Raw genomic sequence first — 15639 nt, 5'->3', positions numbered from 1 at the left:
CAGCTTCCCTTGGCAATTGCTCGATTCAACCTACAAGTGAGAGACCCGAGCAAGTATGAAGTTGACCAAGCTAAAAAAATCGTTTACAATATCAACGAATATTGGTTGTTAAATTATATATCTTTCATAGTATATATCTTACTTAGTAACAGTTATAGTTTTAAGAACTCTGATTTTGTATCATAACCAAGGTTGGCTTTCATTTCGAAAGAAACGTTTTGCATAGTTTTCTAATATTTCAGAATTTTAAAATGAATTTCAAATCACTTAAATTAGATTTTACTTAAAACTAAAATATTTGAAATTCTCTAAATAAGAATCAGTGGTAAATAATTGATCCTATATTCAGATTGATCCGACCATTATTGTGCTCAAATTTTACATTCACATACAACATTAAAAATGTCTTAAAATTTTGTTTTTGTTTTTGACAGTCCACTCTTGGATAACACTTTATTGCTTTTATCACATACAATGGATAAGATTTGTTAAAACAATAGATGTTGTTTGGTTGTTAGCTGATTTCAATTATCCGACATTTGTTGTTCAATGTTCGATGTTGTGGTACTGTACTTTCAATTAATTATATAGGTGTGTCTGTGTGTAATAATTTGTTGATTTTTATATTAATTTTTTTTTAATTTTTGTTATTTTTTTATTATTTTTTTTGTGATTTTTTATTTCTTTTCTACTTCAACTGTTTCATATTTATGTATATATATCTCTTTGCTGTATGTGGTATATGGTGAATACATATATATATAAATGTTACGTAAAGAATAAAATAATAAAGCTTACAACATAAAACATGCAGCGTAAGAAAATAAAATTTTGATAACGAAATCAAATGCATATTTAAAATGATTTTTTTGGTTTTGAATTAAATCGAAACGCAAAGAAATGAATGAAAGGGTAAGAACAAAAACTCTTAAAGAAAATGTGGCTACTTGTTCAAAATTGCTGCGCGAAATCTCATACAAATTGAAACTTATATAGAAATAAGAACATATATATATATGTATATATATGTTCATGTGTGTATGTGTGAAAAATAAGTGTAATACACATGTATCATTTATAACATTTGATATAGTTTGATTTAAATGCTAAAAAACTATACTTTTCTTTTTCGTGGGTTATCTGTTTGTACCAGGCAAATAATAGCAATTCTACAACTAGTTTTAGCTTCGATAGACAATTACAATGTCTTTTAATTGTTATCCTGCTTATTGATCAGCTTCAATATAACTTTGCCACCCTGGACATCCAGGGCATAGAGACTGCCGTCCTTTACCTCATTGTTGAGCACCTCATCGCTGACGCTCACGTGTATGCCCGACGGCCCCGATATGTAGACGCAGCTCTTGTTCACCTCATTAAATATGTTCGAACCGCTGCCGGAATATTTCGAGTGCATGCCCCAATTATTGTATAGAGCGGCAGCAGCTGCTGCTGCAGCAGCGACATTGCCGCCGCCATTCTCCAAAAGACCAGCCGAGCCGCCCTTAGCGACGAACTCATAGAATCCTGGTAGCTTATAGATCTTCTGCTGCAACTCCTTGGCAGTATTAGAGAGTAAGTAGATGGCATTGTAGCTACAGCCATCCATGCTGGCATAGAGCGTCAGACGTGGCGCAATGGTTCTGAAAGAGTTTAAACAAAGTTTAGTAAAAGTTTAGAGTTCTTAAAACGAGAATAGCTGATAATTTTTTTGATTTGTATATTGGATTAATCTAGAAGTAGAGTAGAGCGTGGGGCTATTGAAGGGCTACTAATTCCAGCTCGTCATCAGTCTAAGTACTTGCCACAAAAAGCTCTTCTCTTAACACACCTCTATCAGATTAATCGAATGTACACCAAAACTGATTTTCAGCTAAAATAATTGAATTTTGTAAACCAGACATACTTGGCGCGTAATATATTAAACATGCGTATGCCATCGGCGAGGCCACAGATTTGTATTAGATCCTCTTTGGACATGCTAAATATAGAAAGAGAGAGCAAGAATATGTTAGGGAATAAGCTTGTATAATATATAGCCAGAAAAGCTCATTCGCTCGCTCACCGCATAATATCCGCGCCCGAGAAATGGGCAAAGGTGTTGAGGTAGGCCGTCAGACGATGATGTGTCAGCCATTGTGTGACTTGTGCGGGCGTTGATTCGGGCATTATGTTCTGATTCTATATAAAAGATATCAAATTCAATTAGACTACTTGTCAAGTATATAGCGTACGTATGTACAGAGTGTGTATAGCATACATAATCATCCATATCCGCTGGCACATGCTGCGGCGACACCATATTTGTGGCATCCATTAGTTTCAATGTTGGCGAATTTGTGGATGTCACCGAATTGATAGCAATTGGGCTGCTGCTGGCCGCCGGTGATGCGCTGCTAGCAAATGGCAACATTCCATCATATTTTGGTATATGCACCGGCGAATTTGGCCACAATTTCATACTGTAAACAGAACGAAGAAATTAAAAGAAATGGTAACATTAATATATTGAATAAGTTTCACATTTAAATGATAAATACAAATGCAATGCTGTTGTTGTGCGCTTTGATAGAGACAGGCGTGATCCTTCAGATACAAGCGCATGTTCACGAATGCCAGACAACAGATACACAGATTTTACAGATACATAAACTTATCATGGCCATATACCAGTTCTCTCTCTTTCGCCTCTCTCGCACGCTGTCTTTCTGCCTCTCTATTAGTACAGTTTATGCTCTGCGGCATTCTTAGCCTGTTTTATTACTTTTTATTATATATTCCATGTCTATATAGATATATATATGTATATTGCTTAACTACCTTGACATCGGATATGCTTTGTTGTGGCTGATTAAACCCCATCAAATTCTGCTTAGTCAACCATAAGTTTTAAACATTTTATGACCTTCAGCTTTTTAGCTATGCCGAATTTGGCAGATGCTGCAAAAAAAATACTTTCGGTTAACCAATTCAATTAGCAGCTGAACCCAACAACATTTTCACCATACGGATGAATATTTTTTCGAATCTTTTGCTTTTAACTTATAAACATTTAGACAGACATTCTAAAGAGTCTCAACCACGCGCAAATGGAGCGTAAGGGCCTATAATTAATTGAAAGACAAATTTCTAAAGTAAACAGAAGCAATAAAAGACTAAAATATACCCTATAATATATATAAATATATTTTAGCATTAAAAACAAATATTTAATATATTTAAATATCAATAGGAAATCAAAAAATTTTTAATATATGTTTAAATATTTAGAAAAAAAACCAAAACAAAATTTTAAAAATGTATAATACATGAAAAAATATTTAGTATATGTTTAAATATTTATAACATATTCAAATACAAATTTAATTAATTTTTTTATTATAATTTCTATCGCAAGTCTATTATTTTTATTCTTTAGTAATTCTCAAAGTTTAAGGTTAAAAAGCCATTTATATTAAAAAATGATATATTAATATATAATTAAATAAAACATTGCTAAACTAAATCGGCCAGCTTATGCACCACTCATTTCTAGACATCTACAGGGTATTACAACCGGTCGAAAGCTATATATAATTTCTATAACAACAAATACTTGTAATTTTTATTAATAATCCATGCAAAAACAAGACCGGTTCGGTAAAATGTAAGTAGAGATTATTCATTACAGAGAATTCGTAAACACGCCATAAAAATGCTCTTAGTAATACTCTTAGTTCAGAGAGAGAGAGAGAATGAGAGCGAGGGAGTAGCAGGCTGAGAGTGTTGCAAAAAAAAAAACACAATAAAAACCGGTTTCCGGTTGAAATAAATTCACATTTCTAAATCATCAAAAATGCGTATTTAAAAAACAAACAAGAAAACGAAATGAAAAAATTTGGTAATTTTGATTTAAGTACAAAATGTTTAAAGAAAAGTGCCATAAAATTTGTTGAGTGCTCATTGAACTTTGTAAACAAATTTTTTGTATATGAATCTAATCAAAAGTTGTAGACATATACACACATATGTCTATATGTGTGTAGGAGTCTGATATATATGCATGGCATCAATTGAACTTGGACTGCTTTATGCAAATGAAGCTTCAATCTTAACAGCGCAAAAGCTGAGCAACTTAGTATTTAACTGTAAACTAGTTATTCATATTACAAAGCGTCATAAATCACAAGCTTATGACGTCTAGAGCTCCATAAATAATACTAAGATTTATGTTTTCATATAATATGTGCTCTATAATAGACGTTATACATAACACGGAAATAGAGCAAATAGATAATATGGGACAAAGCGAATGCCAATTGATAGTGCCAGCTGGATTTGGACTGATTGAACTGAAGAACAACAAAATAATTGTATTTAATTAAGCCAAAGCTAAGCTGTTCGATCAATTGAACGTGTACTGCAATAGCTTAGATATATTATAAACTGAACTAAATAAAAAATATATATATTTTTTAATTTACATATAAATTACAAATATTTAAAATATATACATATATTTATATTTAAAAAAATGTTTATAAAAAAATATACGAATTGAAGTAAAAACATATAATATATGAAAAATTAAATTAAATTCAATACCATAAAAATACGATTGTTGGACTTTTCTGGGCGTCTACTTTTTACATACTATTTATTTCTAGAGCAAAACAATTTATTTAGTTTTTATTTATAATAATTCTATATATTTTAATTATTTAAAATGGAATTACAAATTGAATTCCCAACTAAAATTAGATAAGAATCTACAGCAATTGTTTTTGTTTCTGTTTTTAAGGTAATGAGAAGTTCATTAAAATTCTCGAAAAAACGTGCCATAGAATAATTAAAATTCGATTTACATAGACAGAAATCGCCGTTCGAAAAGCAACGAATATATTTCAAATGATATATGATTTAAAAAAAAAAACAATAACATTTTCCTATATATATTTTAAAATATATATCTATATATTTACATCTATAAATATACATTTAATTATATATTAAATATAATAAGAATATCACGTCTATTTTTTCTTATTACATTATCAGAAATATCTGAATTTGTTTGTCTAAAAATATATAAAATCTTAATAGTCTCTATATGCTATAAAACTATAATATATTAATAATCAAAATATATTAATTTTCATTTCATTTATTTGCCTTATATATAAATAAATTTTTTAAAAAAATCTAAAGCCTCTTCCAAATTAAAACACATCAAAAAAAAAATATAAACAAACTCCATGACTCTGGAATTCTATTACATAAAAAAGGATTTTATGCACTTACTATTCGGGACTGTAGCAGCCAGTTGTGGTGGCTGGCGTTATCAAATCCAAAGATATATCATTCATAATGGTGCACTCGTAGCTGGGCTGAAACTTATCCTGCTCTGACTGCGGGCGCTTTTGGATCTTTTCGCGATCCTGTTTATGCTTGCGATCGGCGCCCTTTAGCTTGAAGACCTGCAATTGATTGTTTAATATAGTTACAGTAGTTATTGCTAACAAATGGACAACTCACCTTTATCTGACAGGCAGCTGCATGCACCGCCTGTTTGCCATTGAGTGTTGCCAGGCCGGCGATGTTGCCGCTGTTTGCATTCCGATTATCCGTCTGCCCCGCCGATGTAACGCCTGCGCCGTTGCTGTTGTTGTTGTTGCTAGTTGTATTGCCAGTGCTGTTGTTGCTACTGGAGCTGCTGCTGCTGGAGCTGCTATTGCTGCTGCTGCTCGAGCTGCTGTTGTTGTTGATGTTGTTACAATTAGCCGCTGTTGTGTTTTCTATATAGGTTTCAATTTGTAGTCGAAATGGTACACCCTTTTCACCACCGTGCTTCTTTGGTGTAAATTCGGTTGAAATGCAATTAACCTTGATGTAAACACCGACTTCCTTCAATGGATCCCAAAAGATTTCGACAGTATTCAATGCATTCGCGCTCAGTGGCTGCGACACATGGCACAGGCCATACGACAATGGTACGTCTACCTCAATAATTCGATCACCTGGACGCGATGCCTGCCATTGCTGCATCTGTTCGCGTTCCATGAACTGCAAACGACGCTCGTGGAAACAGATTTTGATAACGCTCTGCAAAAAAAAAACGCCCAAAATGTACAAAGTTCAAGTTAAAGAAAAAAAGTAAAGATGGATTTAAAGATGCTCAAAATTGGTCTGATTGCCACATGAGACATTGCCTCTGCGCATGACTTGCCTCAAGTTGTTTTGCGTATAAATTAAGTTTAATTGGGGCATATTAAAATCAATTAACATGCAAACACACACACGCACGCATACACTCACACACAAACGCACATACAGCCACACATTAATATTGAGGCACATAACTGCGCTCAGACTCGACAATCATATATTGTCAACGAGCACAGTTGATATAGTCTTAATAGAAACAACCATAACAATAACTCAGTCAATTTAAACTAATTTTTCCCAGTTTTTTTCTTTTTTGCAAATTAGTTTGAACTCAACGCACAAAAAGCGAGCAGAAAAGATAGAGAGAGGGAGAAAGAGAGAGAGAGAGAGAGAGAGCAGCATAAAGCTGACATTTAAATCGTGACTCTGATTTATATATCCAAGTAGTTCGCTTTAAAGAATTTCATCCTTGACTTTTCACTCACCTTCAAAATCTTATCGCGATAGAAAGATAAATCGCCAATTTTCTTCAATTTGATCTCATAGCTTTGACCCTGATTCAGATAGGTCAATGTCTCCTCATTGTTCTTCGTTGCAATAGAGGTGGCCGCTGCCAAAATGTACTGAAATCTGCAAAAAAAAATAAATTGAATTTTATTCATATTTATTTAAATTTAATATTATATTTAAATTTTTTATATTATTTATTTCATATTTTTTATTTAATATTTTATTTTTATTTTTTTATATAATTAATAAACCAAATTTATATATAATGATATTACTATTATATAGTTAGTTAAACAACTTTACTATAATTAAGTTTTTATTATTTCTTAATTGCAAAAAAAGTTAAAATAATACTTCGAGAGATCTTTTCATCCGATTTCCATTGTCTCCAGTTAATAATACCCGTTTTACACAACGTCTATAGACTAAATATACAAATGATATTACGTATCTCTGTCTATACTAAGTAAAATGTAGATGATATTTATTTTTGAATTAGAAAGTTGCTGTTTGAGACAAATATAGAGTTTATATAGAAGTGACGTTGAGCTATACTATATATATACTATATGTACTGTATCATATGATCTTAAGTTTGAAGAGATTTTCCACACTGCACACAGATATTAAAATCTATGAAAAGTGCTAAAATAAAAGTAGTCAATGTTTTGATGATAAGCTTATTTATATAAGTTATCATATCAAGACGTGGATGGCAATTTCATCTTCTATATTATGGAATTTTTCACTTACTTATGATCCTCTGCATGAGATGCACCGCCAGACGAGCTGGGCTCAATTTTGGCCGCCTCGACAACGCTCAGCTGCTGCTGCAGTCCAGAGCGCGCTGCAATTTATCAATTGTTGCAATTATGTAAATATTTATGGTGCGACAACTACTTACGCGCCTGTGCATAGGCCTCATTGCCAGATGCAGTTCGGGTTTTCTCAGCCGACGATGCTTCGTTTCCATTGGCATTGCAATTCAATTCAAAGTCCGCTGCGGCGGGCGAGCCTTGCGGCGAGCCACAGCCACAGATGTTGCCGGGGTTCAACTCATGCTTGCCACCAGCCGCTGCAACTGCACCGCCTCCACCTGCTGATGATGATGATGAGGCTGCTGCCGCTGCTGCTACCTCCTGACCCGTGCGCTGTGGTGAATGATTTGCCTCGCCTAATGGCGACTTATCGCTTTTGCCAATTGCGGAGCTGTTGCTGCCGCTCTCCAAGGATATCTTTCCGTTCGGTTTGAGCTGCTCCGTTTGCGGCTCCTGTTTAAGTGCCGTCAGGCTCGGGGAGAACGATAAAAAGTTTTCACTGCAAACAAAATTCAACCAATTTTCATTTACATTTTAGTCACAATACCAAAAACCAACAACAACTGAATGTTGTTTCCTACATATTTATGTTATCTATGTATACATTTTTGTATCTGCACACTCACTTGTTCAAATATGAGTTGCTATTAAACTCGGCGTTCAGATCAAAACCAATATCGTCGCTCCAGCTACTGCGACCTGCGAAATGCAAATAGAAAGCGAGAAAACAGTTTTTTTTTATCGATTTTGTTTTCAATCTAGAAGAGTCTATAGATAGACATATTTTATTTATAGAGAATTTGTTTTTAAACGCTGATAAAATAAAAATACAATTTTTGCTATAATTCGTCTTATAGCTTAAAATAAATAAAAATACTCTAGGAATGCCCGACTAGGAGATACCCGGAACCCCGCCCGCTCTGTGTTCTTATCCTTATTTCAAATATATATATAAAAAAATAAATTATATGAAATAAACATGAAACTAAATTAAAAACTTAGAGACTATACAAATAGATTAAAAATTATTGATTTTTTGTTACAAACTGTGGGCTTAGTCTTTAGCTCTTCTAAGATCGTACCTATGGACAGACAGACAAACATGACTATAATCGACTCAGCTGTTCGACCTGATAATCAATATATTTTGGGACGCTGCCACGCCTACTTCTGCCTGTTACACTTAACAAAAACAAAAAAACAACAGAATTTATATCATTTGATTTTTTAAAATTCATCATGTTGATTGTTTTAATCTTAGTCATAAACATAATTTTTTTATAATCCATTTCAACAGTATTTTTAGCTTCTTTAACTTTTTTATTTTTAAAGATAATTTTTTTTATTTTGACCCATTTCTAATCTCTCTCTTTCTCTCTCTCTCTCTCTGTCGTTTTCTATTTTCCTTTTCATTTCTTATATTATATATCGCTCATTTTACTACTCTTTATCTAAACATTCACATAATTATCTCTCTATTTTTCTGCTTGTTTGTCTCTCTTTATATATATAGTTACATTTACATCTACCTTATCTTCCATATTATCTTAATTATTTCTATCTCCCTCTCTTTCTCTCAATCTATTTATCAGTCTATCTACTTTTCTATCGCTCTATCTCTAGGCACATTTCAACGCTTACAGCATATTTCCTAATTAAAACAATTGTAAAGAATGAGTGAGGAATGCGAATTGAACTTTTTTTCTTCGACAAATTTAAGCCCAACTTTTTTATAATTTTCGTGCATGTAGAAGTTGTTTTTAGATCATTTATGTTTACTTTCAATTTAAATTAGTTCCATAAGTTTAAATTAGACTCAACTCAACATGCAGAGCTGAGTGGCACACATAATGATTAATAGTTATTTCCACGAGTTTGCTTTCTGAAGATATTGCCTATCTGAGTTGATTATTGTTGACAAATACTGCAGCTAACGCAACGTAACTGAAGGGTATGTTGTGCTCAGACTAAGCATATATAACTTCAAAAAGAAACTTGTAACTTGATCTAATAAAAATACAATTATATAGGGTATATATAGTATATATATTATTGACACCTAGCTCATAATGTAAACAGTCATAGTCACTAGTCAAAGAAATATATATGTGTATATACATATAAATGGATTAAACAAATATAAAGCTCACTATAGACCTAAAAGATTTTGTAACTTTTTTAGCATTTAAAAATTATACAGGGTATTTTAAATTTAAATGAATTTAACAATTTAAAACTTTCGCTGTTCACACGGCATGATAATTTGTCAATAATAAAAGAGGAAATTGCTTAACTATAATTGCCCCAATGTCAAGCGAATATAATAAAATTTCAAGAGCTCGCATTGATCGAGTACCAAATAATAGAATTTAAGGCTAGGTCGGAGGACAAAAAACAATTGAAAACAAAAACCATTAAGCCACGAGCGTTATATAAACTGAATGCTACAAATACATGAATATATATATATATATATATATACAGTAAAAGCTATATGCCTGCTATAGACTTAATTATTATTTGCTGTTAATTAAGTTTTTCTATTCTCTAGACTAATTGCTTTTTCTTCAAAAAAAAAAACTTAGGGAAAATGTGGCAGAAAAAATTTTCTAAAATCCAAATTGCTTTAATTACGGCCTCTACAAAGCGTCGACAATTTTTTTTTTGTGTGCGGCCTTATCTGCTGGACAATTGTCGTGTTGATTTCACATTTCTTGATAAGCCATCACGAGTACCGCGCGATAGGCAGCCGTTCTAGCTCGATTTTGTAAAACAGCGAAAGAGTTAAAATTATAGGTCTCTCACTATATATATATATATATATATATATATATATATATATATTTGTATCAGCATTGTTGTAGTTGTGCTGTAATTAGGCCAATGACAATTGTTGCTCGACTTGGCGTGATTTTGGCAAATTGTAAGTTCTTAACTACCATTCGAATTCCAGAAATTTATATATGTATATATATATATATATATATATATATATATATATATATATATATATATATTATGTATGCATTGTTTACATTTTACAAGAATTCATACAGTACTGTTCATTATGTATTTTTTATCCTTTTTAATAGCCACTACTATTTTAGTGAACGACAAAATTTTGTTCATTTTCTTTATGAATCCCGGAAGTGCACGTGTTCCTAAGTTTGTAACTAAAAGACATTTAAATTAATAAAAACGGGTTAATCTTAATATGCATTTCCAATTTATTTTAAACTCTTGTATTTATCTCCAGCATTTAATGCTCGCACTACTATTTTTATGAACACTATACTATACATTTATATATATAGTAAAACTTATTTTATTTTATTTATTTTATTTTTTACTGTCTATCCAAGAGGTGGGCGTGTTTTTATTGCTGTTTTGGTTATTTTCCAGAGCTGTACTTGTTAATGTTAAATATAACTTCCATAAAAAGCCATAAAATTATATACTTTATTAGTTCATTAGCTCAACTTGAAGCTATTCTTAAAGTTTTCATCAGTTCAACATCATGTCTTGCACATATGTGTTAAGTTAATTAAAGGTCGTATAATAAGCAGCAAGAGCAACAGCAAAAATATATTTTTAAAGGAAACCTATCATCTTTAGCTTTAAATATGTGCAAGAATCTATAAAGTTTTTTGTTAATGTTAATTTAAAATTTACCGTTTTGAAAATCAAGCAAAATACATAAAGTTGTTCAGCTAGAAACTATTGTAGAGCGTTTCTGCATGGAATATTGCACACTCTAATCAAGTTTATCTAGATAGTACTTTTTATATAGTGTATAGTTTATGGTATATTTATGACATTGCAGCTTAAGGACTTTTATTTGAAATAAAAAATTTGTGGAAAAATCAAATCACATATTATTTTTAAGTTATATTTGTTCATATTTTTAAAATATATTTAAATTGTTAATTTAATTATTTTTGTATTTTTTTATATTCTTATTTTTAAACATTCTAGAATAAATTCCCTAATTTGATTTGGCTTCTTTTATTTTGGAGTTTCCAAATATTTCAATTAATTTTTTATATGTTTCATAGACTGTTACCAATTGGCTGCAAACAAACTAAATGAAGTTTTAAATGTTAGCTCACGATGTGGACAATAAAAATCAATTTTACGACACAGACACACAGAACGCTAAGAACGCATCTAGCTATTGATTAATTAGCAAATATAACGTTTTTTTTTTTTGTTTATAAAACAATTAACACATTTGCCTTGGGCACCAAAGGTAGCTACAAGTGCATGGCACATTGAAATAAGATCGCCTAAGCCATTGGCTCTATAGAGAATAGAGTTATATACGCAGAGCTCGATTCTTCTGGTATCTTTGATATTATCGATTCGTTTAACTTAGGCGCATGTTGCGCAGACGGCACATGCAAAGCAAACAGGTTTATTCAATAGTTGTTAATTTTTTTTTTTTTTGTGAAGAATGCGACAAAAAGCGTAGAGTCTCGATATACTAAGAAAACTATCAAATTGGTCTCATATTTTAGGCGCAACATATCGGATGCTTCGAAGGCCTTGTCGAGGCACTTCGAAATATGTTCGAATGTATTGCTAACGGAATTAACAGTTACTCTTAGCTCATATCATAGCTATATATAAAGACAATGAGACAGGCAGAATTTGTAATTGTAAGAACAATCATAAGTGAAGTTATTTTAAAATGTTAGTTCCAATAGTTTAGTGTTTTGTAAACCGAAATGCGCAACTCTACATTAAGTAAGGTCTTTCTATGCTTCTCACCTGAATGCTTTTCACGTTTATGTTTATCTTTCTCGTGATGTGCCACCTTATTGGGTATTTCGCCTGATTGAGTTGTCGGCGAATTTTCACTTTGACCGATGTCCAATGAGTACCAATCCATTCGTCTTTTGCGCGAACCACTGTCTGAGTAAATTGTCCTCACGTCGATAATTTGCGGTCCTGGTGAATCCTTGGACTGTCCGTCTGCAGTAATACCGAAACCGAAACGAATCGAAACGTGTCGATTAGCCAATTAACGAATGCACAAATAGCATTGCTTTTGATGGATGCGATGATGTGTCTCATATTTATCGGCATTAATGATGTTTGTATATATGCATGGCTCTCTCTATATATATATATATATCGATTGGATCCGTTATAAACTGTCTTACCTGTCCAAGATTCCTCAGAATTCGGTGGTGAATCAACAAAGCTAATCACTGGCTCATAATCCGATCCAATATGCTGATGATGATAGCCACTAATGAAATGACTATTTTGGATCTACGAAGAATAGAAAGAAAAATTGATTAGTTAGCGAAAGAATTCCATTTGCCATAGCTATATATAGAACTATCACATCTAGGAAAAGTTTTCCAGCACACTCTGTCTACGAATTAGCTTTTAGTTTACGAAATTGTCTAGCATGTTGTTCAATTAGACAGATCTATCGAGGCATTGCCACAACCACAACCAATGCATTATCTCTCAATTCTACCTAACATGCTATAGGGGTCCTAAACCTTGCTGATAATAAAAACAAAAATGCTCTACTACTGAAGAGAGTCGTCGCACTCAGCCTCTCTCACTCTCTTTCTCTCTGTGTACAAACACTGTGCATCAAATTGTTTTTTAAGAGACTGTAAATCGTAAAGTTAAAATTTTCTATACACGATCGATTGCAATTGACTTATATATATATATATAGCATATACATGCGTCGAGCACTTTGAGATTTCATTTGTTTACGCCCGGCAGACTGTGTCTGCGTGGAATTTATTGGATTTCGTTTTATTGTGTTCTCAAAAGATAAGCGGATAGTGTCAATAATAACAGCCACAAGGCACGACCTGTGCAGCGTGTTTCGTTGACTCAAAACTCAATAAGCAAATATGAAATACGAGCGCGTCTAGATATTTTTAGGGCATCTTCTTCCTCTCTTTATCTTTATATAGATTTTCAACTGTTTTTATTGACTGACTGATTGACTGACTCATTGCTTGAATGCAGAAATTGGCAGCTGGCTATCTTTTCTTATTTATCATATAACGTCTCATTTTCGCATATCTAAATATATTAAAAATTGTTTGTATTGATTGACTGCTGCGACAGCCAAACATGTCTGTAATCAATCAATCAATTCTGTGATTGAGCGATTGGTTTCATAGCTTCGCTTAAGTTAATTCAATTTAATTATAAATATACTGACTTCTCTAACTATATATATACTTACTCTCTATCCAAATATATATGTTAAGCATATTTGATTGACAGATTGAGCGATTGATTGTTTGATCGATCAATTGATCGATCATTGATTGCAAAAGGGAGTGGATAACTGGATTATACCCTAAACACAGGCATAAGATTCTATTTTCAGTTAGATTTGACTTCATTCTTAAACGTACTTCGTATTAACACATTCTTTTTATTCCAGAATCTGAATGGCAATCTAGTTCCTCCCCCTTCTTGCTTGTACATAAGATATAGATGGGCGGCTATCTTAAATATCTGGCAAATTGACTTAGTTACGTAACAGTCGCATCGAATGTTGATGTAAGCATTTGCTTGTCTACCTGTCTGTGCCAGTCAATTTGTTATGTGATACGATTTCAATTCTTATTTGATGTATTTACACATGCTCAAACACTCAGCGCATTTGTATATAAATAAATTCCAATTAAGAGTGACACAAATTAAATAAATACATATATTTATATATAGATACTAAAATATCTAATCAAAGACAACTTTTGGCATGTTTTATGAAGTATCATTTCCAGTTTATACTAATTGCCAATAAATATTTAATATGTCTATGTAAGGTAATATTTTATTTATAAAGCTAAGAAGTAGAGCAAAGTTTACTCCATAAAATGTGCTTTAAGTTTATAATTTGACAAAGACTTTCCACTTATATTTGAAAATATATAAAACTAATAATAAATAAATAAACTATGATATATGCTTAGATAGAGAATTTATTATAATAAATACGTCAAATATTTCTAATCTGAAATCTTATCATTTCTTAACAGTCGATATCTATGTCGTTCTTTGCTTTTTATTGTATTAAAAAATATTTATTTATTGATTATATATCTTTATATATATATATATTATTTAGGAAATGATAAGAATTTGTATTAAAAATATAAGAGGTATTTTTAATATTTTTTTTATAATAATATAAATAGATAAGAAATGCAGACACCTTTATCTTCTTTAAACAACTTTATCGCTGCTTAAAAAGATTATGAAATTTTCTTTAAATATATAAAAACATTTCTATACAATTATATTAAGTTTATTACATATTATTGAGTTATTTATATGCTATTCAAAACTCTTCAAATATTTTTTAAACTTACCTGATTAAGATTTTCTCCGTTAGTTTGGTGCGTATGAATGTTGTTGTTGTTGTTGGTATTGTGGTTATTATTATTATTATTATTATTGATGCTAGTATTATTATTATTATTATTATTGATAGTATTACTGTTATTATTACTGTTATTATTATTATTCTGATACTGATTATGATGATTTCGACTCAAGTTGTTGTTGTTGTTGAATTCCATTTGGTCGAAATCGTTGAAAATGCTTAGATCAAATTTCGTTGAAGTGCGTTGTTGTTGTTGTTGTTCTGATGGTAAATGAATTTGCAATTGCTGCTGCTGCTGCTGTTGTTGTTGTTGTATTGAATATTGAGGATCAAATATGCTTTGTAAATCCAACAGGCCGGAACTTTGCGATAGAAACGAAAGCGCCATCCGGTTTAAAAATATATGCAATTTCCTTTCTCTAATTCTTCCTTGCTCACAAAAGATTTTTTTAATATATATTTAACAAAACTTGAATTACAGATCAACGACTATTCTATGTGTCTATTGTTAAATTTTTGTTTATTTTTCTTTTCGACGAATATTGTCCACAATAACCGTTAGTACGCACTTTACTTAAGAAACACGGTGTTTTCTAGGGTAGCACCCTCGTCAAGTTTTCGCGTGCAATTTTGTCAAGCTTTTGCAGGCCACTTATAAATTTAGTTTAAATATATTTATAAGAGTTTTTGGTTTTTGTTGTAAGCAACAAATAATAGGAAGTAGATGGAAATTGGTAAAGGGTTATAAAAATAGTTTTTTTTAATATATATTTATATTTATGTCAACAT

The 15639-nt window shown here is 31.6% G+C and overlaps 1 protein-coding gene across 1 annotated transcript; it reads right to left on the bottom strand.

Annotated features, from left to right (window-relative positions):
• Nucleotides 1-1017: 1017 nt before the first annotated feature.
• Nucleotides 1018-15629, bottom strand: LOC111604805 (putative uncharacterized protein DDB_G0282133). Its single transcript, XM_023323027.2, has 13 exons — nt 14837-15629; nt 12638-12749; nt 12243-12446; nt 8099-8171; nt 7559-7971; nt 7408-7501; nt 6630-6774; nt 5515-6081; nt 5281-5456; nt 2261-2462; nt 2066-2181; nt 1907-1981; nt 1018-1643 (listed from the first exon to the last, which is right to left on the bottom strand). Exons 1-13 carry the CDS (start codon nt 15236-15238, stop codon nt 1211-1213), a joined length of 3012 nt encoding a protein of 1003 aa, XP_023178795.2. The 5' UTR covers nt 15239-15629; the 3' UTR covers nt 1018-1210.
• Between the last annotated feature and the right edge of the window lie 10 nt (nt 15630-15639).

This window comes from Drosophila hydei, unplaced genomic scaffold, assembly GCF_003285905.1.
Source record: "Drosophila hydei strain 15085-1641.00,03,60 unplaced genomic scaffold, DhydRS2 tig00008122-arrow-pilon, whole genome shotgun sequence".
In the NCBI taxonomy this organism is placed as follows: Eukaryota; Metazoa; Arthropoda; class Insecta; order Diptera; family Drosophilidae; genus Drosophila; species Drosophila hydei.
Note: the sequence above shows the minus strand (reverse complement) of the source record. Positions and strands in the feature narration are given on the sequence as shown.

Coding starts and splice junctions, on each gene's coding strand:
- LOC111604805 (XM_023323027.2), bottom strand. CDS start 15,238: ATGGCGCTTTCGTTTCTATCGCAAAGTTCCGGCCTGTTGGATTTACAA. Junction 8,172..12,242: donor TAAACGTGAAAAGCATTCAG/GTGAGAAGCATA, acceptor TGCATTTCGCAG/GTCGCAGTAGCTGGAGCGAC. Junction 6,775..7,407: donor TCTCATGCAGAGGATCATAA/GTAAGTGAAAAA, acceptor TTTTTTTTGCAG/ATTTCAGTACATTTTGGCAG.